This window comes from Malania oleifera, chromosome 2, assembly GCF_029873635.1.
Source record: "Malania oleifera isolate guangnan ecotype guangnan chromosome 2, ASM2987363v1, whole genome shotgun sequence".
Lineage (NCBI taxonomy): Eukaryota > Viridiplantae > Streptophyta > Magnoliopsida > Santalales > Ximeniaceae > Malania > Malania oleifera.
In genome coordinates this window covers 57,390,778-57,415,811 of record NC_080418.1, presented here as the reverse complement: position 1 = coordinate 57,415,811, position 25,034 = coordinate 57,390,778, and the positions used below count along the sequence as shown (strand labels likewise).

The following is a 25,034-nucleotide window of genomic DNA, read 5'->3' as shown; positions in this document are numbered from 1 at the left end:
TTTGGAAAATCGCCATGGCATCAGCCAACCGAACTCACCCTTAGGCACACAAACCCAAAAGCTTACCTTTTCTCTTTGTCTCTGTTTGGGCGACCGTCCCTAAGGACCGAGTGACCAAAACTCTCGAGTTGCCATATTTTAACTGCAGTAATTGGGGTTAAAACTTGTTTAAACATTTTTTTTAAAATACCAAATAAGTCCCCAACAGCTATAATTTGTGGAGTACCTATAAATACTCATTCATTTGCTTTGATTAGCAATAAGATTAGCAAATAGATTAGCAAAAAGTTCTCTCAAATTTTTACACTCTTATTTGCTCATACTCCATAATTTTTCAAGCAAAAATTGTTCATACTCTCTAAGACTCTTATTGGCAAAAATCATCTTGGAATAGAGAGCAACATTTTCTTGCTCTCCTTCTTGCAAATTAATTGCAAGTTAGAAAGGAGATTGATTTGATTTCATTGTGTGCTTCAAATCTTTGTTTGAAAAATTGTCACTCTCAAATACTCAATGAGAGTATTATCTTAAAGTTCTTCCCATTGTTTTTAAGTGATACATATATTTCTCTTGGGAATAACTCTCCAAAGCTTGGGTGTCTTAGCACATTCATTGCAAAACTCAAAGGCTTCATTTTGTGATTATTGTAGAAATATTGTGAAGCTAACCTCTACAACTACCCATACTTCATTGTGAAAATATATTTGTGTTAGATATAATATTGTGCCTTGATAAATATTTGGAGTGCATCTTATTTTGAATCAAGGAACTTATTCATGTGCATCTCTCACACTATCGTACACTTCATTTGATTGAGAGATATAATAGACATACTCACTTGAGCATTAATTCCTTATTATACTTGAGTGCATTGATCATACTGTGCTTATTGCCAGTACATATTTGCTTAGTTGAGAAGCATCTGAATTATACGCAAACTTTACATTCATTATCGTATTCCAAGCATGGCCTGAGGGGGTGTTAATCTAGCCCGTGAGGATTGGTTGTAAAGGTTGAGGTCAACCCTAATAATTTGATCTGGTATTGTAAACGGTGTCGCTTCACCCGGTAAGCGAGCATTAGTGGAATCCTCTTACTTATGAGCTTGAGGTAGGAACGTAGGCAGTATTGGCCAAACCCCGATATCATATCATGTGTTCCTTTAATTTATGCACTTCAATTTTCTTATATGTATGCTATTATTCATTGTCTTATTTTACATACATGGTTTGAATGTTTGAGAAACACTAAGATTGGTTTATTTGTTTAAATATTTGCTCAGTAGTTTTTTGTGATATTGGGAAAAGTTTAGATAGACCCTAGGTTGTGTATTACTATTGCTGGCTTAGCTAAACCTAGAATGAATAATTTTTAAATATCCAATTCACCCCCCTCCCCTTGGGATTACACCAAAGTCAACACAACCCATCAGTGGTTCTCAGGTTAGCTAATATTTTTCCTCAAGTTCAGTTCAGATAAACAGGTGGATACTAAAGCATGCATAAGGATCAAGACGAACCTTGATGAAGCAATGAGCAAAAGCATATAGGAATACTCAATGCACAACCAACAAAAGACCATATGATGTTTTATATGTATAGTGGGTTGTGTGTGAGGTAGAATATTCCTGTAACTCTTGTGGCATGATGTTGGTAAGAATACTTAGCAAGAGTTGAACAATTGCATCTGCATGATAGTTTTAGGATATCATTAACAAACTCAATAAGTTTTCAAATATGCTTTTACAAGATATCTTATACCTTAACAAACTTTTTTATAAGGACAAGTTTTAAACAAGATTAGTATGTTAATAACTCACAAACTTGGTCCCTATTTTGTTTAAACGATGGTTAAGCACCCCAAAGGAAATGGATCAAATCAAGCGCTTAGATGGTTTTCTAAAAAGGGTATGGCCTACATAAAACCGTCGATGGTTTGGGAAGAGCCCAAAAAAACCATCGATCATTTGGGCCAAAATATGGTCATCTTACAAAAAACTGTCGACAGTTTGGGAAAAAGCCTATAAAACCGTTAACTATTTTGTACAAAGGCATACTGTAATTAATGTGCTAAAATGGCTAGTTTTTTTATTTGTCTTGCCTCATTAAATGCCCAACGGCTAGCCAACGGCTATTTCGTCTCCTTGGCCATAAATATACTCTTTTAGCATTCATTAAGAAATTAATTTTAAGCATTGATTGTTTGTGAAGTTAGTTGAAGCATTCATACTTGTTCATTCACTTGCTCAAGTCTCTCTTGCTACTTATTCTTAGCTACACATCAGTTGCAACAGAGAGTAGTGTGAGGTTTATATTGTATCATCAGCTCAATAAGGAGCAGCATATTTTAATCTTTCCATTTATTGTTGTTTGTGAATCTTGAAGGCTTTGGGTGAGCTTTCATTGAGGTAGTTCTTGGTGAACACCTAGGGTTGAAGCTCTTGGTGAGCAACTGGGTTTTATACCCGTGTTGTAAAGGCTTCTCCGCGTTGGAAGGGATTGCTTAGTGGACTTTGGAATCCTTGAGTTGAACTCAAGGTGTGGACGTAGACTTGGTACTGAACCACGTTAACATCGTCGTGTTAAGCTTCTTTTTCCCTTGTCCTTCTTACTTTACTTGCTTGTGTTTATTTGCTTTCAAATATATTGTGGTATATCACTCTTGCTTCTTGCCAAGGAATTTTTGTGTTTGTAGAAAAATTGATTATCCACAAAGAACGTCTATTCAACCCCCTCTAGACGCACACCCGAGCTTACAACTGCGAATATTGATGAGATTGGGAATAAGGATGATATTTGGTGCAGATTTTATATTGGTAATAATGATGAGATTATATGTTTTATTGCATAAATTACAATTATATGTTTTAAGAACTCTGATGGGCCGAATGTGATGGATGCTCGGTACCATAGCTACAGATGAGTATTAGTGCAGCCACACTATTGTGAAAGTGTTGGCGGTGGATAGTGGATTTGGCCTGAGTAGAGATAGAGTACCCACATGTTTTTGGAACAAGATGGGGAGGAAAATCGCACTTATAGACGGGTTACCTTTGATTTAGCTTTGGTCGGCCAACCAAGGCTAAGTCAAGTTTTCGGACCGCACAACCCGGCCATAGAGGTTAAACATGACATGCATAGGCCAAAAGGAGTTCGATTATACATATTTGTATATTTATGTGGTTCGGATTATGTGGTAGGCTTGAATGTTGTTTTAAGAAAGAAGTATGCATATATTTATATATTTACAAATGGTCATATTTGAAGGGCCTAACAGATGATTTTTAGTAAGGAAAAGTATACGCGTATATGTGAACAGAGCCCAGATAGTTGGGCTAAAATGTGATGTGAAGAAAGGTATAAAGGGAAGTATATATATATATATGCATATGTCTTTTGGATAAAAATGATTTACAATTATTAAAGGCAGTTTTTGAAAAGTTAAATTATTAATTGAGTTATTTTTACACTAAACCTCAGTTGAGCCATATACTGATAATAATCTAATCCATACTTACTAAGAGATGTCTCACCCAATTATTATTATACGTTTTAGATATCTTGAATAGCATAGTTGAAATCAGAGTAGCACAGTGGAAGTGTGGGTGGGATTAGAAAGAGAGGTTTAAATTAAATGTTAATTTTGTTATTTTTGGTTTATCTTGAAATTTCCTAAGGATGTATTAAATTTGATATTGGAGATATTGTTATAATAAAAGGTTTTTTAGTACTCTGGTAAATATATTTGAGGTCTTCCGCGATATAAAACTTCAGGCTGTTTCAATTGGTATCAGAGCATAAAATTTTGGGTCACTACGGTTAGCCTTCGGACCATGCTCCCCAAAAAAAATTTTTATGTAAGATTATAGTGAACATGTCTTCTATCCTTTTTGGAAGGCTAGAAAGTCACTCAGTGGCACACTATGGTTATCTATTGAAGTGAAATGAATTAACTAGGGTGATTGGTTTCCCCTAACAGGTTCTGATTTGGAGTTATGCAATGTGGTCATGGTCAAGGATAGAAAACCTCCCAAGGATTCTCATAGACAGCGTCAACTGTTGCTGCCATAAATAAAGCAGCTTTCATCGTCCATAGACCACAACCACCTAAAAAGAACCAAACAAGGATAGCTTGGAGGACACAGGGTTTACTCCGGAGGATCACTCCAATGTCTAAGTTAGGAAATTGGAGGTTCAAATTACAACAGTAAGTGAATAGCGATGAGCGAGTGAGAATGAGATGCTTACCTCCTCCTAAGATTCCTTTTATATAGTGGCGAAGTCAGAATTCCCTTCAACTTAGCATTTAAGAGCATGTCATTATGCTTAGATGGGTTATGGGTGACTCACCATTATACTTAGGGAGATTATGGGTGACTCGTCATCATGCTTAGGGGGGTTACGGGTGACTTAAAGCAGTTATGCAGGACATCAATAGTAGCTCTTGTAATCGCGTCGAGGGTTATGAATAACCTGAAGGCGGTTATACAAGACATCAAATGTTGTTTAATGTTGGCCTTATAACTATTCGTTCCTATGGGCATACCTGTCAATTTTGTGTATGCACTATTTATTTGTAGAAAGCCTAAAGGCATACCTCCAAAGGGACTATGCGTTCACACTGTTGTTTGGGCCGCCTTTGGTGGGGGTGGAGGTGGAGGGGGCTCTCACGGAGGTGGTGATAGTTATGGTGGAAGTGACAATAGTTACCTATCTATTGAGGAAAATATTCTTCACATTGTATTTACTCAAGCAGGCTTGCGCAAACAAACATATATTGTAGGATAGTGAGCTTAGTTTTAGATATAAAATTGTTTAAGTAGTTTTAAGAAAACATTTAAAATAATGTGAACCAAACGTTCCCACTATGATTTCATAATTTATTCTCTTTCCTTTCCCTTGCACAAGGCCCTCATTAAGCATAAATCTGGTACAGTTCTTTGTTTCATTATGCTAATTTTTCATGTTTGTATTGTGGTTATTATTTATTATATAATCTGTAAATTTTATCATTATTATTATTATTATTGTTTTTTTATTTAGAGAGAGAGAGAGAGAGAGAGAGAGAGAGAGAGAGAGAGAGAGAGAGAGAGGTAAGATAAAACTAATGTTAAAAGATTACAAGTTGCAGCCCTCAAACCAAGAGAATCTAACTGCTTCATTCTTTTTTACCAATAAGGTGTACGGCCCAATATACCATTCATAATTTTAAAAAAATATCTTGTTGACAACCGTTGGGGACCCCAAAACTCAATTTATTACAACTTTGAAACTAAGTCTTGAAAATAGCTGTCCAAATTAATTCTTGAATGAAGAGCTGCAAATCAACAAAGTCAAACTTTATCATCTTCAACCTTACTAATTTATTAAAGTTTTATTTAAGTTTGAAATTAAGTTCACTTTCAATTTCATGTTAGTTCAACAAAATATAATCAAGTTCAAACTTGCCTTTCAAAAATATGCTAATAATTAAAAGTCTGAAACTTTTATACTAAAAGCCTCAAGGATTGTCAAATGGAATCCCATTTGCATAAAAATAAAGCTCAAACTGGCTACAACTTTGGTTAATTTTGATTACACACACATGCATATTTTTGTGTCAATTATCAAACAAATGATTGGTAAAAATAGCATCATAGTATAATAATGTGAGAAGAAAACTGAGACAATAATCATATTAGAAATTTTTTAATAAATTTTTAAAATAAGTGCAATAGATTATGAGCTTAAAAATTACGTTGAAGCTTGCCTTTCAACAAACCATATAATTGTTATCAGGTAGGCCACTAATGCACACAGATGCATATTCACACTTGACTATTTTTCATTCACGCTTGTCTATTTTTGAGCTTTCTCACAATCGCTCGAAAGAAGTCTATTTAGGAACACTCAAATAAGCTTACTCATGCACTTAAGTTAGTCTTTTCGCTGAACCGAACTAATAGAGGCTTAAACTAGACTCATTAATTTAAAAAGCTCAAAAACAAACAAGCATGAATGAAAATTAGTCTAGTCAAATGTTGAGCCATGAAACTATTCATGACCGACTCAACATTGCTAGTTGGCAACAGTTCATCCTAGTGAGTTTTAAAATGAGTCTCAACCTCATAAATGAGCTCAAAATAAATCAATAAATGAACTATTCAATGAGCTAAACAAGTTATAGTCTTGGTTGCTTTCAAGCTCAGGTCACTCCATGGGCCTCAAAATTAAGAGTGAAAAATGATTTATGCAAATGAAACAAAAGCAACCCTAATCTAACCATCAAGCCAACTCGCCAAGCTGCTCTTATGAGTTTCCAAGTGTGCACGACCAGCAAGTTAATATTCAATTTGAAATTATTCAAAACACCTTCATAAACTGCTCCCTCCACTTAAATCTTCTAACCCTCACAGGATGGCCATCTTAGAAAAGGATTATTCCTAATTAAATTTAAAAATTTAACAAGAAGATAACAGATAAGCAAATATAGCATCAATCCAACAAGCATTTGCAGACAGCTTTCCTTAACACAGCAGCCAAATGTGCTGAAGCTCCAGCTGATTCAGCTGAATAAAGAAGCCTCGTGAAAGAGCTTTACGTTACGGGCCTAGTTCACAACATTAGATTGCCCAAGCTCATGTGCCATTCAGATTAAAAGAAATGCAGTCAAAGCTGCCAAATAAGTACAAAATGTCAAATGTTAATTGTCACCCAACATACAAATCATAGGCTGATGAAGATTACTAGAGATTGAGTTCTAATTTTTTGGGCAGTTTTTGGTGAGTGAAAGTGAGGTCAGTAATCAAAAAAACTATATTGGTATGGTATATAAATATATACAAGCAATATGCCCGACTCAAATAACCAACGTAAGTAACTATTTCTATGACTATTGACAAACCTCATCTACGAGAATTTTCCTTAACCACTCCTAGTGCCAAGAACCCTTCAATTAAAATGTATGGTACACCGACACCCAAAATTTCTCAAGGTTTCTCAAGGTTTGATAACAGGACCTTTGTAAAGCCCCCTTCGAATCACGAAGTTGTCAGGGGGTTGAAACTCTTCTAACCAAGTCACATCAGACACCGTAACCCCATTCACCTGAAAATCACCTTCATTTAGAAGGGAAAAAAGGTTATTTTTGGTATTAACAGTGATTAATGTCAAATTTCTAGCCAAAAAAAAGGGCATTGTTTTTCAAATGAAAAGAAATAAAAAATTATAAAAATGATGTAAAATTATAAAATTAATAATGTAAAATAAATTTTATTACCTGGTATATTCTTTTTTGGAGACTTTCGAAAATAAGTGCAGTGACGCCCATCCTCAGAAGAATAAGGGGGAGACAAGATATCAAAGATAGCACAGGGAGTTCGGGCTATGAAACTATGGATATTGCCTCCATTGGCTGGAAAAAGAGTAGTGGTCCCACAAGGAGCAGACATCTCAGCATCTTTAACGACCTGTGCAGGTCTTGCTGCAGAACCACACAATACCATTGTCAATCAGAACAAGATTTGCCAGTATAAATGACATCCTTCTAGACAAAATACAAGTATTAAAACCTATAGCAGACGCAATATTTAATAATTGGAATGGTTCATTGTGCTGTGCATTCTACAGTTAACATTCATCCAGCTCAACATGTCCAACTTAGTCACTCTCAATCTTGGGATGTTCCTGTGGCACCAATATTCATACCATTAAGGTAAGCTGCTCATGTGACCTTAATATGATCTAGATTTCAATCTAAATGCACTTGAAATTTGATTCTAACCTCACTCAACATCAACACTGTAACGGCACTCAACTTGTTCCTCTTTCCAGTGTCAACAGACGTATCATCAGGAGTTGCTGGAAAAGTAACTTTTTTGAAGAGCTAGAAACATCATTCTATTTCATCAACTCCAATTTTATGAGCAACATCCTCCCTATAAGTGATAACCAAAATAAAAATAATCATATCCTAGGCTTCAGTCACGCCTCAAATTTTCCGAGTCAGTCAAGCTTACCATAAAATTTTTTATTTAAAAAGCACCTCTTTCATGAAGGGAATTTTAGCTATGATGTGTTTTATCCTATTAAAACACTGAATTGAAGCATACTTCCTTAGCATGATGGGGGCCCTCTTTTGGCGTAGCAAATAACATTCAAGCCAAGCCCAACCTACCAAAGGCATAAAATAAACTTAACCAAGCAATAATAAAGGCAAAACAGATCCAAACCACATTGAAGAAAATTTTGGCTGAATAATTTGATACTAGTTTTTTAATGTCAAGAAATGGGTATCCCATAGAAGGATACTAGTAGAAGACTGAAGTACAACCTATAAATGCTCGCAGCCGGGTAAGTTACACTCACCTTGTTAGATTACCATTTTACCTAAAATCTTAAACTGTTAGGATGTGGGCCAATAATGTTTATCAAGCTTTTAACACTGCCCACCAATGCAGCCTGATAGCATGTGATGAGGCAAACTAACAACAAATAACACCCATTGCAAGGAATATATAATAGTTTTTAATCACAAAATAAACATAGGCTATAAGACTAGAACCCAGGACCTCTTGGAAATCAGCTCTATTACCATGTAGAAGAATTGGCTAAAATGGAAGACCTGATCACCATGATAGGTCTACCATAGGTCTCTCCCTCCATTTATGACAAAATTCAAGTTACATTCTAATGACCATAATACCTTTGCTCACACTTACTAACAAAACACTAGCACATACTAATAATGCTAGATGACCAAAATAATCATTAACACTCCCCTTCAAGTCAGAACATAGATATCATATGCTCCAACCTTGTTCAAATGAATTTAACATGAGCACCCTAAGGCTTTAGTGAATAAATCAGCAAGCTGCAAATCAGACTTGACATGAGTGGTGGTAATGAGCTCCTGCACAAGTTTCCTCAAACAAAGTAACATTCAACTTCAATCTGTTTCATCTGCTCATAGAAGACTAGATTGGAGGCAATATGAATAGCAAGTCGGTTACCACACATCAACTCCATAGACTAAGCATGTAGAAAATCCAATTCTTCCAACATTTTCTTCAACCAAACAAGTTCCCATGTATTCTGAGCCATGGCACTACAAGGAGGAAATGTGAACAAAGAAGTCTTAAGGAAGATAACTGAATATGGGATCTTTTACCACCAAGTACAAACGATGGCATTTTATTGATAAGAGAGCAAGTGGTGAAGCATAACATCACCCCAAAAAATTTTGACATTCATTTGATACAATAGGGTATGAGTGACGTCGAGAATATGTCTATTATTTTATTTTTTTTGCATTTCAACACCATTTTGTTGTGGGGTTTGGGCACAAGATGACAGATGGATCAAACCAAAGTCCGTCATATACGTAGTGAATTTAGGTATTGAAGTACTCCTTAACATTATCACTACGACGTATCCTGACTAGCAGATCAAACTACAACCTCATTTGAGAACAGGAAGCCTACAATGTATCCTGACTGGCAAATCAAACTACAACCTCATTTGAGAACAGGAGGCACAAAAGATATTAAACAACTCAACAATCTTTCATAAAATATAACCAAGTCATCTCAGAGTAATCATCGACAAAAGTAACAAAATACTCAACTTTGACCCAACACCATTCGGACCCCAAACATCATAATAGACTAACATGAAAGGACTGGTGGAATGTTTATTGATTCAAGAAGCAAAGAGAATACAATGATGTTTTCCGAATTGACGAGTCTCGCACTCAAGCTTAGACACAGAACTCAAAGAACTAGATGATTTAACTTGTCTAATGACGAATGACAAAGGCATTAGATTTTAAATGATGTAGCAACAGAACTGCAAGCAACAAGAGAGAGTGGCTCAAAGTAGTTAAGTCCACCAATCTCGCGTCCTATGCCAATCATCTTCCTGGTCTTCAGATGTTGATTAAGAATAAAATTAAGAAGGTTATAAAAAATTTAGCGACTTCATAATCTTACTAATAAACATATAATACAAATAAGATTGAAAAGGGATTGTAGTAGTCGACCCATTAGTAAGGGTAACTCGAGGTATATTTTTTGATTACTGGAGGGTAGAAAAGAAGATGGTTGCACCTGTCATGATTAATGGCAGCGCAGTTGATAACCCATGCACTAGAAACCAAATGGCATACAAAGTATGTAGGATTACCTCTCTAAGCAAAAGACGCAATGTGATGAGATACTTGTTGGGATAACCCTGTTGAGACTCTTGAATAGCCCTCTCTGAGACAGTCATATTATGTTGTTTACCCCAACAAGTGACTGGCAAGGGAAACATACTTTGGAAACTCCATCCCAACACACAACCACCTCAATACAGTATCGAATCATAAATAAATGACAAATAACATGTTTTCGAATTCATGGACTCCATCCCAACACACAACCTTCAATAACCAGAGCAAACAACAAACACATGACGAACAAGATGAAAACAAATCAGAAACACAGCAAATACCACTGTTTCAAGCCTCAATGAACTCAATAAACATTGACAAACAGCTTCAGAGCAGTACTAAACAATCATTCCCTGGTTCAGTACATAAGGAACTAAAAAAGGTGAGATCTTTGGACAATACCATCACCAAAACTTCAACGATATGTTCATAGAGGGATTCAAACACTACAGAAGGAAGTTAGGCCAGAAACATGCTTGGAATAACATAACGTGCCAGAGCACAGGGTCTATCCTGCCTGCCTTTGACCAGCATGGGAGGGCGCGTCTGTGTGTGGGAGGAGCTTCAGTGATAGAATTTTAGGGGTGGGCAAATAGGCAATCTCTGTGAGTAGCTATGGCCTCGTTTTTACAAAATCTAAAAGGATTTTTTGTGTTTCCGAACTAGCAGCATTGTCCAGGAAATTTTCTGCAAATACTGTAGCTTTCAGCAGCTGCTGGCTGTTTTTCAGGCCTATGGTGGTGCTGGCAATTAGGGTTTGGGTCTCAGAAGCATTGCTCTAATACCATGCTTGATTACCACGTCACCTAAAATCTTAAACTACTAGATTGTGGGCCAATAATGTATACCAAGCTTTAACACCTCATATGTAGTAAGACTTGAACAAATAATAATGTCCCAAGATAATTGATTTTATTAAAAACGTAGAAAACTGTCTCATACATAATAAACAAATGGTATCAACAAACTAGAAAAGGCAAATGTCCAAGTACATGAAATGTGCACATGGGAAAAAACACAATCAAAACAAAAGAGAATCATAGGAGGCTACATCATTCACCTCCCAACCATTTTCTTGCCTCCTGAAATTAAGGTTCCCCACAGGCTCCGTCTCCTCTTCTAGACAAGAGATCCGCAACCAGCTTAATTTGTTAGTGTCTAGAGTATGAAGGGCCTGACAAATATCTTTTTAAATGCTTCATCCCCGCACCACACAATGAACTAGAATCTAATGTGATTGTCATCACCAAACAAAGCCAATGAATTTTGAAAACCCTTCATGGTCCCCTTCCAAAAGGCAAACCCCGTGAAAATCTAACTCTTTTGAGAATCCACCTTCTTCAGTCTGCCCGAATTTTCCATTGACTGCCCTTTTCTAAAGCCTTGAAGTTTCAACAACATATCTCCCCAACCATTTGGCAAGAAGAGCTTGATTGCACTCTGTAAAGTGTCTCAGCCTCAGGCCACCATCTCTTAGAAGATCGCAAAGACAATCCTACTGAGCCATAGCTTCCAACATTGTGACACAAAATAAGTGGGATGATTAGCAATAGCTTCCAACATTGTGACACAAAATAAGTGGGATGGTTGGCCACGGTGCTTTCAATAGGAGTGAGCCTTCCTTGTTTGGAAAAATATCCACTGAGTTCCAATTCTGTGCTGCACTGGACAAAATCTTACTGCATTTTGTACTCGTGTTTCAGCTGCCAACATTATGAAAGTGACATGAAATAAAGAGGAAGGTTGTCCAAGCACCATCCATAAGAGTGAATCTTCCTCCTCTGGAAAGATATAGCATTTTCCAGCCAGCTAACTCCCCCTCTAATCTTTCAACCACCCTATCTCACTCTTGACTTAGACAGGGTGCCAATAGACATTCCATGTATGTTTCTATGAGTTATCAACTTTGCATGCGAAGACTTGTGAAGTTATTCCTATTGTAGACCTACCCAAATAGAATTATCTGTCTTTTGGGTGTTTATTCTCAGCTCAGATAATGCCTTGAGTCATAAAAGAATGCATTTAAGATAGCCAACCTCTTGTTCATTCGCACTACATAATATGGCCACATCATACCATATGCCAGAAGGAGATGAGATATCTCCAGTGATGACCAGGTGTTCAGCCCTACACAAAAGCCTCTAATGCAGCACCCTTCCAAGTGTTCTGCTAAGCAGATGAGGTGAAGCTTCCATTACCAGAATGGAAAGATATGGAGAGAATGTGCATCCTTGCCTCAATCCCCTAGAGCTTCCATAGAACCCTTTCAGACAGCCAGTAACAAATATAGAATGGTCAACAGTTGAGATACAATGCTTGATCCACTCCCTCCATTTGCTCTCAAATCCCACATTTTTTAGCATATACGAAAAAAAAAATATCCCATGTGATGTTGTTGTAGGCCTTCTTTATATCTATTTTATAGACTCCCCCGAGCTCTGAGCTTCTAATTCCAGAATTAACATTGATTAGCAACTAGAATGGCATCAAGAATCTGCCTCCACAATATAGCAGCGAGGGCAAAATGGTCTAACATGGGTTTAGGAATGCAGTGCTTCAGCATATCAAGGATTAATTCCCGCTATTCGTGGGCACAAGGAATCTATCCATTCTGAACATGGATACCTCTGACATGTTGTCAGACCAAGTGAAAGGTCCACCATGTAGCTGCAAATTTATGAAGTGGAGCTGATCTATCAGTTGGAAGAGTTCTGTCGTATCTACAATTATTCTGTAGCATCCCTTTCACTCATCTTGAAACCCAACCATACAAACTTCATACATCAAGGGCCGCCCCACTTGCTTCTAATATGTTGTGAAGATAGAGTAGAGAAGACGAGAAGAAACGATGAAGAAAGCAAGAGAAAAAGAGGCAGCAGTTTCCTGGAGCCTTATGTACAGCTCCAGGTTTGCCCTCTTATATATTAATAAAAATAAGACTAAGGGCAAAAATACCCCCACTCACACAACCTGATTACTAAAATAACATATTCTCTTCTAACAATCCCCCTCAAAAGCCTAAGTTGTATAAAAATTTCCCAACCTCAGCTTGTTACAACCACTAGACATGGCAGGCTTAAACAAAGGCCTTGTAAAACATAGCCTTACAGATCCATAGATTTCATAAAAGAGTCCTCATGGCCTTCTTCCACACAGAATCCTCACAAAAAAGAGGGTCAACTTCAATGTGCTTCTCCAATGAAATACCAAATTGCTAGCAATATAAACCAAAACCTTATTATCACAAAACATATCTATTGGCTTTATTACCCAAAAAACCCATCTATGAGATAAGAGATTTCATCCACATAAGCTGACTCACAGTAAGAGCCATAACTTGGTATTCTTCTTCAACACTAGATCTTGCCACAATATGTTGTTTTTTGCTACTCAAGGTAACAAGATTATCTCCCACAAATGTACAGGATCCCATAAACCTTCAATCAGCAGAGCCAACCAAATTTGCATCAATGTCAATTTGTTTCTTGCAACACCACGTAACAAGATTATCTCCCACAAATGTATACCATCCAGTAGTTGACCCTCAATCATCAACAATGTCGACCCAATTTGCATCAGAACATCCCATGATCTCATAGTTTTTATTACATTTATACATCAAAAGCTTGTTGAGAAAGACTTTGAGATACCGCAAAACCTTTCTAACAGAATCCCTATGTGATAGTTTGGGACTTTCCATAAATTCACTCATCACCCCACTGCAAAAGATATGTCAGTTCTAATTACAGTCAATTAAATCAACTTGCCAACCAACTTTGACATTTGTCTACAAAGTCTGGGACAACTTCATGTTAAGATTCATAGCAACATCAACTGTAACGCCCCGACCCTCTAGGTGGGCCCGGAGTGCTACTATACATTCGTAACTTACATATCTCTGATACCATACATATACAAACCACCCAAATAAGGGAAATCGGGTGTTTCATACTGATCTTCATAATCATGCACAGTGGAAAAATATAAACATACACCTTCTAATATTAACTTACCAGAGTTTCTAACTGTTTCCTCACATACATCCATACATACTAAAACATAATCTGCTATTACAAACTCAAAAAGGTAACCTGGCCAAAGCCTAGTACATATACAGGAACTTACATAAACTATCAAAACACTATACCATAGAATCCCTCTAGCAGTCTAGGACCGGTTTCCTGCAGGACTTGAAATAAGATTTGTATATTGGAGTGAGACACTTCTCAGTAAGGTAGATCATATTACATTAGTGTGTGACTTCATGAGTTTATTCCAGTAGAAAAGAGTTTTACATTTAAATCATTCTCAATCCTGTAATATAGAAGATATATATACAATTCCTACAAAAGATAGTTCGGCGCATTACAAGCGAAAGTTCCCGAGATTAGGGTAAGGTACAGGCCCATACACTATACAATCCCTCTGCTCGGTACTCGTCGCTGTGACTTTGCCCATTTTAGTTTCTAAATTATGTATATGCATATTGAACTCATCCCAGCTATGAAACATCATAACACCACCATTTACTTCCCCCATGGTAAGGGTTGTGCGTCCGTAGACCCTGACTAGCCCTAGCAGCCACCACACTAGTCACGTACTTTTTCTCCATCCCGACTTGGCCTTCACCATCCCGGCACATAACCAGTGGTCCATCGAACCAATCAACTACACATAAATACCCACACTCAGGAATAACGTGCAGTTGCATTGTAACTCTCTTTCTAGCAACGGTACCGTGCTCTCTTAGTAACAAGCTTTCTTAGGCGGTTCATATATCATACATACAATTTATAACATAAGTACCGTAACCTGTTTTCATTCCATAAAGCATTTAAGCAATTCCAGTATCCTTCACAATCTCATTCATTCATTCTTTCATTCTTTCATTCATTCTTTGGTATAAACCGACACACACAGCTCTCGATTTAACCCTGTACATACATCTCTTGGTAATTAACCGGAATCTCTTTTATACATTTCCTGATAGTAATTTGGAACTCCAATTCCCATATCTCATACTCATATTTCTCAGTTCAGTATACTTACATTTAATATCTCACGCCACACTCATTTGGTTTAATATGCAAAAGTATAGTAAATGGTTCGTAAAATATCATTTAAATTGAAAACAAGGGTTTCAAGCATCTCCTACTCTAAGTTTAATACAAATAAAGGAGTTTTTAAAAGATTGGAGACCATACCCCAAAACCATATTTTTTACCAAAACCGAAAAACCGGCAATTCCATCCGGTGAAATTTTCCAAATAAGCAGTCCTATCGTACATATAAACATAAACTACAGTTCTACCAGTTTAGATATCGAAAACAACTGATGTAAACAAATCTACTTACCTATTTCCTGAAAAACGACCCAAAATGGGTAAAAACCCGAAACCCTAGCTTTTTGAACCGGCCGAACAACAAGATCCTACGAGCTGGGGGAAGGGAGAAAGAACCGAGGAGCACTAGCGAAGAGTTCCCGCAGCTAGAGAGTGAGAGAAAATCGATATCCCTAATTTTAGAGAGGGAGGAAGAGAGAGAGAGTTGAGAGTTATATAAAAAAATACATAACTTAGCTCTTAAGTAACTATAAATATCTCCTCCAAGATATATATAAATATCTAAAAATATCTCCCCCAAGATATTTATTATTATTATATTTATTTATTAATTATTTTATTTTATTCTATATATATATATATATATTAATTTTTTTTCGGGTTACTACATTCTCCCCTCCTTATAAAAATTCCGTCCTCAAAATTTGCTGATTGACTCCCGTTACATCCACTTGATTACAACTGATCTGCTAGGCCGACTTTAGGAAGAGCCAGTGGCCACCCACATAGTAGCCCCGTCCCAAACTTATTACCTACTCTCACTTATGGCGGAGGAATACCGTGGTTACATACCATGTCTCAAGAGATTACAATATTCATACAAAACTCTCCCGGAGACCATACATACTCTAAACATGAACAAAACATACACATACATAAAACCACTTACCTGCTGCTCTACTTATCTGACTAGCTCTGAGCGTCTTTGAAAAGATGAGGATACTTCTGACGTATCTCTGACTCTAACTCCCATGAGGCCTCCTCTATTGCGTGATTACGCCACAGTACTTTTACTAAAGGAATATTCTTCGTACGTAACTAATGTTCTCTATGATCTAAGATCTGAACTGGTATCTCATCATATACTAACGTGTCCCCAAGTTCCAATGACTCGTAGCTGATCACATGCGAACGATCTGGTATATACCTCCTAAGCATGGACACGTGAAACAAATTGTGAATCCTAGACAATGCGGAAGGTAATGCTATCCTGTATGCCACCAAACCGACTCTTTCCAGAATCTCGAATGGCCCGACGTACCTAGGGCTCAGCTTGCCCTTCCTACCAAGCCTCCTCACTCCTTTCATCAGAGCAATCCTTAAGAATATAGCATCACCTACCTCAAACTCTAGCTCCCATCGGTGTGTATCTACGTAGCTCTTCTGCCGACTCTGAGCTGCTCTGATCCTCTCCCTGATAAGCTTGACTTTTGCAGAGGTCTACTGAATCAGTTCCAATCCCAAAATCTGCCACTCGCCCATCTCATCCCAGTATAACGGAGACCGACACTGGCGACCATACAAAGCTTCATATGGTACCATCTCTATACTGGCTTGATAACTGCTATTGTCAGCAAACTCAACCAATGGCAAATATCTGATCCAACTGCTACCGAAATCCAGTAAGCACGCCCGTAAAATATCTTCTAATATCTGGATGGTCCTCTCTGACTGACCATCTGTCTACGGGTGGAATGCACTACTGAATGTGAGCTGCGATCCCAAAGCATCTTGCAAAATTTTCCAGAAACGAGAGGTAAATTGTGGGTCTCAGTCTGAAACAATGGAAACCGGGATGTCGTGGAGTCGTACAATCTCCTGTACATATAACTCTGCTAGCTTATTCATGAAATAACTGACTTTCACTGGGACGAAATGGGCTGTCTTCATCAATCTGTTAACCACAACCCAAATCGCATTCTATCCGTGGAGTGCTGATGGCAACCCCGTGAAAAAATCCATGGAGATGTGCTCCCACTTCCATTTAGGAATAAGAAGTGGTTACAACGGTCCCGCTGGCCTCTGGTGTTCTGTCTTAACCTACTGACATGTTAGGCACTGCTCTACAAAACGCAGAATCTCTATTTTCATGTTAGACCACCAGAAAGATTCCCGGAGATCCCTGTACATCTTTGTATTCCCCAGATGTACTATCTAGAGCGAACGATATGCATCCTCTAGAATGACCCACTTAATCTCGGATTCATTCTGTACGCAAATCCTAGTGTGGAATCTCAATACCCCATCATCTGAGATATTGAAATCCAGTTTTAAACCATCCTGAACCCCTCCCATAACCTCTACCAGTTTTGCGTCATCCTTCTTAGCAACTTTGATTTTCTCTTACAAAGTTGGCTGAATAACTAAACTAGCAATGAACGCCCGTGGATCCTTATCCACCAACTCCACTCCCAGCCTCTCTAAATCCATCATGATCTGATGTTGCACCACAATTGCTGAAACTGACATACTCACTAACTTCCAACCATGGTTTTAAATAACGGCCGTTACGTAGCGTAACGGCCGATACGTAACGGAAATCAGAGGGCCCGAAACCGATACGGGCCGATATCGCGGTTCGGAAAAAATTCACGGCCGTAACGGCCGTTACGGAGGCGTAACGGCACGTAACGGCCGATACTCCAACGTTACATGTCGTAACGTCCATTACGGACCGTTACATGGCCGACAGGTAGCATATTCGCTGACGGGCAGCAGGCAGCAACGCTGCTTTCCCCCTCTCCCTAGTCCCCACACCCATCTGCCATTCAAAGGCTAAAAAGGAAAGTTACAAACTGACCTTGAAAATTTGTTGGCCTTCGGCAATAAGAAGGCTTCGAGGCTACCGAGCAGATCTACTCAGAATTGCAGACTTGCAGTTCCAGGCTTCCAGTTCCAGCAACTTGGCGAGTCACCGGCGACGGAAAAAGGTCTGCAGCAGCTCCGCCAGTCATCGCAGTCGGCACCTTCCTCCGCCAGTCGTCGCAGTCGCACCAGCCAGCCTCTCGATTTCAGCTTCGGAGACTCGGAGCTTGGAGTCATCGCTGGCTCGCTGCTTTTGCTTCGCTCCTTCGACTGTTCGAGGCTCCTCTGAGTTCCCTCGAATCCCTCCTCTCTCTCGGTCTGACTCGACTACAGGCCTCAGCGTATGAGACACTCTAACACCCACAGCACTTTTCATTATGTTTTTTTTGTTTTTTAAATTATATTTTGTTGCACCACAGGCCACAGCCCTTTTCATTCCTTTCATTCTGTTTATTTTTTAAAATTATATTTTGTTGTAAAATAGGTTTGTTAAATTGAATTAAAAAAAAAGTAATTTAATAGAGTAAAAAATTAGAAATCATTAATAATTATGTAAAATAAAATTTTCTTAATTTATAAATATTTTAATTGTATTATATTTTTTAAAAGATAATTATGAAAATTAATTCCATGACATAGCAAGCAATTATTAATATTATATAATTAATATTTTTTAAGGTTAGTAAATAATTAATATTTACCAATAATAATTGAAGCCTTTTTTATAATAATATTTGAATATCAATAATCCACTACTGCATTCACCATCTAAACAAAGCATTAAAATAATGTATGTACACAAGACATCCATGTGATGGCATTTTATATTATCTAGGCTTAATTGAGCTCTATTTTTCACCATTCTTAAAGAATTCCAAGGAATACTCTGCACAATTATTATAATATTTAGTCTTAGGATTTGCCAAACTTATAGAAATAAAATTAATTCATGGCACCAATTGGCTAACATACTATTTATGTCAGCTGGATAAAGTGGTCATTTTGATAAAGAAGATATCATATTCACTCCCATCTATTGAAAAAATATTAAATAATATTCATATTATAAAAGAAAAAAAAATTAAATAACATCTGTCACCCATTTTATGTTACATGTGTATCTACTTGCCATTTCTTGAGTAGGTTGACCCTGTTTATTAATATTTTTTAAGTTTTAAAACATTATTTTGACCTTAAATTTAAAATTAGGTAAAATAAATGTTTACATCTATTTTTGTTTTTAGTTATCAAATAAAGTAAAAATTAATAACTTAATAAAAAAAAATTAATCTAATAGTTAATACATTAATAAATTTGATTTTTACTAATTACTACTAGAATTTGTAGAAAATTTTAATTTTAATCCATATACTGAGAAAATGTTTAAAAAATTAAATAGTCAATTTGTAATGTATGGATCTCTATTTGTGATGCTATGATGTATATGAAAATAGAGTAAAAATCTTTTTCACCTGTTAATTTCTTATAGTTATAAATGAAAATAAAATCAAGCTATAAAAAATAATGAAAATATCTTTTTAAAGATAAAGGAATATATTTTTTTTGTAATAAAATATCTAATATTTTATAATTTTGTTTATTTAAATATAAAAATAATAAACATTACTTATTATTTTTAATCAAATATTATACTTATTTTTACGTAATAAGTATTTAAAATTAGGACTATTTAGTACTTATTATTTAATATTTACTAAATTACTAATTATATTATTCCTGTCATTGTAGGAAGGTTGTAAGTTGTAACTTTGTATTTTCTTTATATTTTGTGTAGAGATCATCAAATTAAGTCTATCAATATGTCACGTGATAGAGGAAATGAAAACTTACCTAGTGAAGATATTGGATGGCATTTTGGTACTGCGGTAGACGGTAATAGACATGTTATTATGTGTAAATTATGTGGGAAGATAATCAAAGGGGGCATTACACGCTTGAAACAACACTTGGCACATAAAAAGGGTCAAGTAGCTGGATGCTCAAATGTGACCACACAAGTAAGAGAACAAATGATGAAACATCTACAACAGTATGCTGAGAAGAAAAGAGATAAACAAAAAAGGCAAGAAGAAGCAGAAGCCCAAATTAGAGGAGATTTTGAGAATTTGAGCGATGAAGAAGACTTGGAAGAAGAAAGTATGAGATTTGCTCGACAAGAAAGCATGCGATCACAACAACAATGGGAAGATAGACAAAGATTTCGAGCAAGAACAACTGGAAGGGGTAATATTTATGAAGAGGGAGGTGGCTCTGGCAGTGGTGCTACCAGTGGTTTCAATAGAGCAGGAGCTCGATCTTATAGTGGTCGAGAAGCTGGAGGTAGTGGACGACAATGGATCAATCCTGATGCCCCTGAAGCTAGACTAAAGGCAATGGATCCTATTTTAGAAAGAAGCAAGAGTGCGAAACAACCAAAACTCAACACAAAGTTACTGAAAGGTTTAAGAAGTAAATTAGGAAAAGCGGTTGGAAAATTCCTAATTTATAATCGGATTCCAGCGAATGTAGCTGACTCTCCATTTATGCAGCCTATGCTTGATATTGCTGCAGAGGTTGGAAAGGGGGTGAAGGGTCCATCACCCTATGAGATATCTGAAATTTATTTGGAGCAAGAGTATCAAGAAATGAAAAATTATATAGCTTCTTTTGCTGGAATTTGGAAGGAAAGAGGTGTAACACTTATGTGTGATGGTTGGTCAGGACCAACTAGAAAACACATTATAAACTTTTTAGTTTATTGTGATAGAGGCACCGTGTTTCATAAATCAGTTGATGCCTCTGATGTGCCAAGCAGAACAGCTGAATATTATTTCAGGTAATTTTCTAATTTTAATTGTATATACAAATAGTATTATGGACTTGCATGTTTTTAATTAAATAGTAGTAATTATTGAATATATAATTTCATTTCAGATTAATGGATGAGGTGGTTGAAGAAATTGGAGAGGAGAATGTTGTCCAAGTAGTGACTGATAATGAAGCTGCAATGAAGGCAGGAGGAAAATTATTAATGCAGAAGAGGCCCAATCTCTATTGGACAGCATGTGCAGCTCATTGCATAGACCTTATTCTTGAAGATATTGGTAAGAAAAGTAACGTGAAGAAGGTCTTAGAAGATGCAAGAACAATAACCTCATTTATTTACAACCACACATGGACAGTGAATTTCATGAAGAAATTCACAAATAATAGAGAGTTACTTCGCCCTGCCATCACTCGATTTGCCACAAATTTCATTGCTTTGGAGACTATTGTCAGGCATAAACAAGCACTAAGGGAAATGTTTACATCTGATGCTTGGAAAAACTCAAGGTTTGGAATGGCAAAATCAGGCCCAGCATATGATTCAAAGAAAATTATCTTAGGCAAAGAGTTTTGGCAAAAGGCCTCTGATATAATTAAAGTGCAAGAACCCTTGGTGAAAGTTCTTAAATTGGTTGATGGTGATGAAAAACCAACCATGGGCTTCATATACGAGGCAATTGATAGGGCGAAGTTGGCCATTCAAAAAGATTGCCGGTTTTACAAAGACTATTGGAAAATTATTGACAACCGGTGGAGTTTTCAGTTGCACCAAGATTTGCACGCTGCTGGTAAGTGTAAATCAAATACAATTTCTTATTATTTTAACTTTTAAATTATGCATAGTTGCATTAGAAAACTATTGATTAATATGTTTCTAAATTTAATTGTAGGGTATTTTTTGAACCCACAATTTCTTTATGGTGCCCCACCCTCTCCTGAAGTTGCTAGAGAAGTCATGGATGGAGTTAAAAAAGTGATAACCAAGTTGGTACCCGATATAGATACTCAAATTCGGGCTATTAATCAAGTAAGTATTTGTTCCATTAAATTGAATAATGAATTGTTCTAGTATTCTGTAATACTTTCAAGAATAATTATTAATACATCTAATTAATTAATTATATTTCACAATCATCATTTTTTAGTTGTTGCTATATCGAGATAGGCAGGAGACTTTTGGAACCCCGTTGGCTCAAAGGGCAGTGAAACAAACAAATCCTGGTAAATATGGCTATATAGCTAAATAATGGAAAATTACTCTATTTTCTCTCTTTGTGTTCAAATTTGACTTTTGAAATACGCTATACTAACATAAAACTCTTTTTAATTATTCATGCAGCTGAATGGTGGATTCATTATGGCTTGTGTGCTCCTGAGCTCCAAAGAATAGCAATTAGAGTTCTTAGCCAGACCACATCAGCTTCGAACTGTGAGCGTAATTGGAGCACCTTTAGCCTCATCCATACGAAAACAAGAAATAGATTAAAGTATATGAGACTACAAAAACTTGTTTTCGTACATTACAACATGAGGTTAAAGTTAAGACGTACAATGAGAAGAAGCCAACGAGAAATTGAAGAGGGTTTCAATCCTATCAATTTGGACTACATTTTCGAAGAAGATGATCCTTTAAGTCAATGGTTAGAGGAGAGAGAGACACCACTACTCGATGGTCAGGACAATTCAAATTGGTTAAATGAAGAGGTTGGTGGTACTACAGAAGGAGGTGATCAACCACCAATAAACGCGCATGATGATTCAGGTTCAAGCCCTGAACGTACACAAAGTGATGACAATCTTGGTTTGAGCCCACCAAGTGATGATGATGGTAATAGTGGTGCTGGAGCTGGGGTTGGGGGGGGTGGCAGTGGTGGTGGTGGAGGCGGCGGTGTAGAATATAATCATGGATATGATACAGGGACATCATTTGGAAGGGATATATATCCTTCTGATCCTTATGGACTACATGACATACCTGAAAATTATGACTTGGGTATTCCTCCAGGGAACCAATCTTCACAACCCAGGAGAAGGAGGAGTGCTCGTGGTGACCCTAGCGATTCTACTGAAGATTCATATGGTGTGGTTCGTAGTTTTGGCGACTTTGGTTTAGATGGTTCATCATCACAATCATTTGGATCTCATCCAGCATATCCACATTATGCATCTCGTGACTCACATTTTTATCCCAGTGGATTAGGAATCTCAGGATCTAGTGAGTCTTCTTCTACACACTACCCAGAGCCAGCCCCTGCCCCAACTTATAGACATTATTCAGGAGAATTTTCATCACCAGTACATTTTCAAGAGCAACAACAAAATGATGCAAACTTGGGTTCATTCAACTATGTATTTCCACAAGGATGGGGAGATAATTTCCCATCCCAATCTCAAGATACAGATGCAAATTATGAAGACCCTCCACGTCATTCTTTTTGGTGGTGACATGTGTTATATTATAAATTTGTAATATTGTATTCATGTATTTTCAATTATTTATTGATATTTGATATTAATCACTTTTTAAATTCATGTATGTGTAATGTGTATATTGAGTATTAAGTCTATTGAGTATTGATTCATTTTTAGTAACTTTATGACTTAAATTAATTGATTCTTACATTTCTACATCTTTTTACTCATTAAAGTAATGTAAACTATAAAAAAATATGCTTTTTTTTGTAAACAGCGCACTAAAATTAATATAAAAATCATAATGCCTATTAAAAAGCATTTGTAGGTTGAATGAAAGCCTTCAAAATTCATTAAAAATCATGTATTAATGGATTTCATGCTTATTTTTTAATTTTCGCATGGTTGTGCATGCGTGAAAAAAATTCACGACCGTTACGCCCGCTTCCCGTTACGTAACACCCGCGTCTCCGGCGACCCGCGACACCCGCGACCGTTTCGCGACGTTACCCGCGACCGCGATTTCGAACCATGCTTCCAACTCAATGCATCAGCTACCACATTAGCTTATCCTGGGTAATAACTAATGGTGCATTAATAGTCTTTAATCAACTCAAGTCATCTGCGTTGCCTCATATTCAACTCCTTATGGGAGAAGAAGTATTTGAGGCTCTTATGATTCGTAAAGATCTCACACTTTTCACCATATAAGTAGTGCCGCCAGATCTTTAATGCAAAAACCACAGCTGCAAACTCTAAGTCATGCGTAGGGTAGTTTTTCTCGTACTCCTTGAGTCAACGACAAGCATAAGCGATAACCTTTCCCCGTTGCATCAAGCCACACCCAAGTTCCTTCTGGGATGCATCACTGTAAATCACATAAGCATCATTCCCTGACGGAATGGTCAATACTGGAGTAGTAACCAGTTGCTGCTTCAGCTCCTGGAAACTCTGCTCGCACTCATCAGTCCAATCATACTTTACGCTCTTCCTCGTAAGCTGCGTCAAAGGACCTTACAGTTTAGAATAGCCCTCGACAAACCGACGATAATACCCAGCCAGATCCAAGAAACTACGAACCTCATGCTCGTTCCTCGGTCTCACCCAGTCGACTACCGCCTCTACCTTGCCAGGGTCCACTGATATTCCTTCCTTAGACACTACATGCCCTAGAAATGCAACCTCTTCCAACCAAAACTCGCATTTCTTCAATTTAGAAAATAGCTTCTTCTCCCTGAGTACCTGAAGAACCAATCTCATATGAGTCTCATGCTCTGCTGGACTCCGTGAATAGACCAGAATGTCATCGATAAACACCACCACGAACCTATCTAGGTACTCGTGGAACACCGTATTCATCAAGTCCATGAATGCGGCAAGTGCATTCGTCAAACCGAACGGCGTAACCAAAAATTCATAATGGTCATACCAGGTTCGAAAGGCTGTTTTCAATACATCCTCTAGTTTCACCTTCAACTGGTGATACATGGATCGTAGATCGATCTTTGAGAAGATCAGTGTACCCTGTAGCTGGTCAAACAGATCATCAATTCTGGGTAACTGGTATTTATTCCTTACTGTCACCTTGTTAATCTCTCTATAGTCGATGCACATCCTCATCGACCCATCCTTCCTCTTTACAAACAATACCGGTGCTCCCCGGGTGAAACACTCGGTCGA

At 37.2% G+C, this 25,034-nt stretch overlaps 2 protein-coding genes across 3 annotated transcripts in view; one reads left to right on the top strand and one right to left on the bottom strand.

The window, feature by feature from the left end:
• Positions 1-6,606: 6,606 nt before the first annotated feature.
• The window catches only part of LOC131149216 (plant cysteine oxidase 5), a 58,973-nt gene continuing 40,545 nt past the window's right edge, over positions 6,607-25,034 (bottom strand). The window contains exons 5-6 of one of the 2 annotated variants that reach the window (XM_058099466.1): positions 7,258-7,461; positions 6,607-7,096 (exon numbers count right to left, since the gene is read on the bottom strand). In XM_058099466.1, coding sequence (XP_057955449.1) covers positions 6,978-7,096; positions 7,258-7,461 — 323 coding nt within the window. In that variant the 3' untranslated portion in view covers positions 6,607-6,977. The remainder of the gene's footprint in view (positions 7,097-7,257; positions 7,462-25,034) is intronic. The other variant, XM_058099467.1, reaches the window with a different exon arrangement.
• LOC131149215 (uncharacterized) lies at positions 17,835-23,472 on the top strand. The gene is made up of 5 exons (XM_058099465.1): positions 17,835-20,952; positions 21,051-21,730; positions 21,833-21,969; positions 22,088-22,163; positions 22,282-23,472. Exons 1-5 carry the CDS (start codon positions 19,937-19,939, stop codon positions 23,385-23,387), a joined length of 3,015 nt encoding a protein of 1,004 aa, XP_057955448.1. The 5' UTR covers positions 17,835-19,936; the 3' UTR covers positions 23,388-23,472.

Coding starts and splice junctions, on each gene's coding strand:
- LOC131149215 (XM_058099465.1), top strand. CDS start 19,937: ATGTCACGTGATAGAGGAAATGAAAACTTACCTAGTGAAGATATTGGA. Junction 21,731..21,832: donor CCAAGATTTGCACGCTGCTG/GTAAGTGTAAAT, acceptor ATTTAATTGTAG/GGTATTTTTTGAACCCACAA. Junction 22,164..22,281: donor AGTGAAACAAACAAATCCTG/GTAAATATGGCT, acceptor TTATTCATGCAG/CTGAATGGTGGATTCATTAT.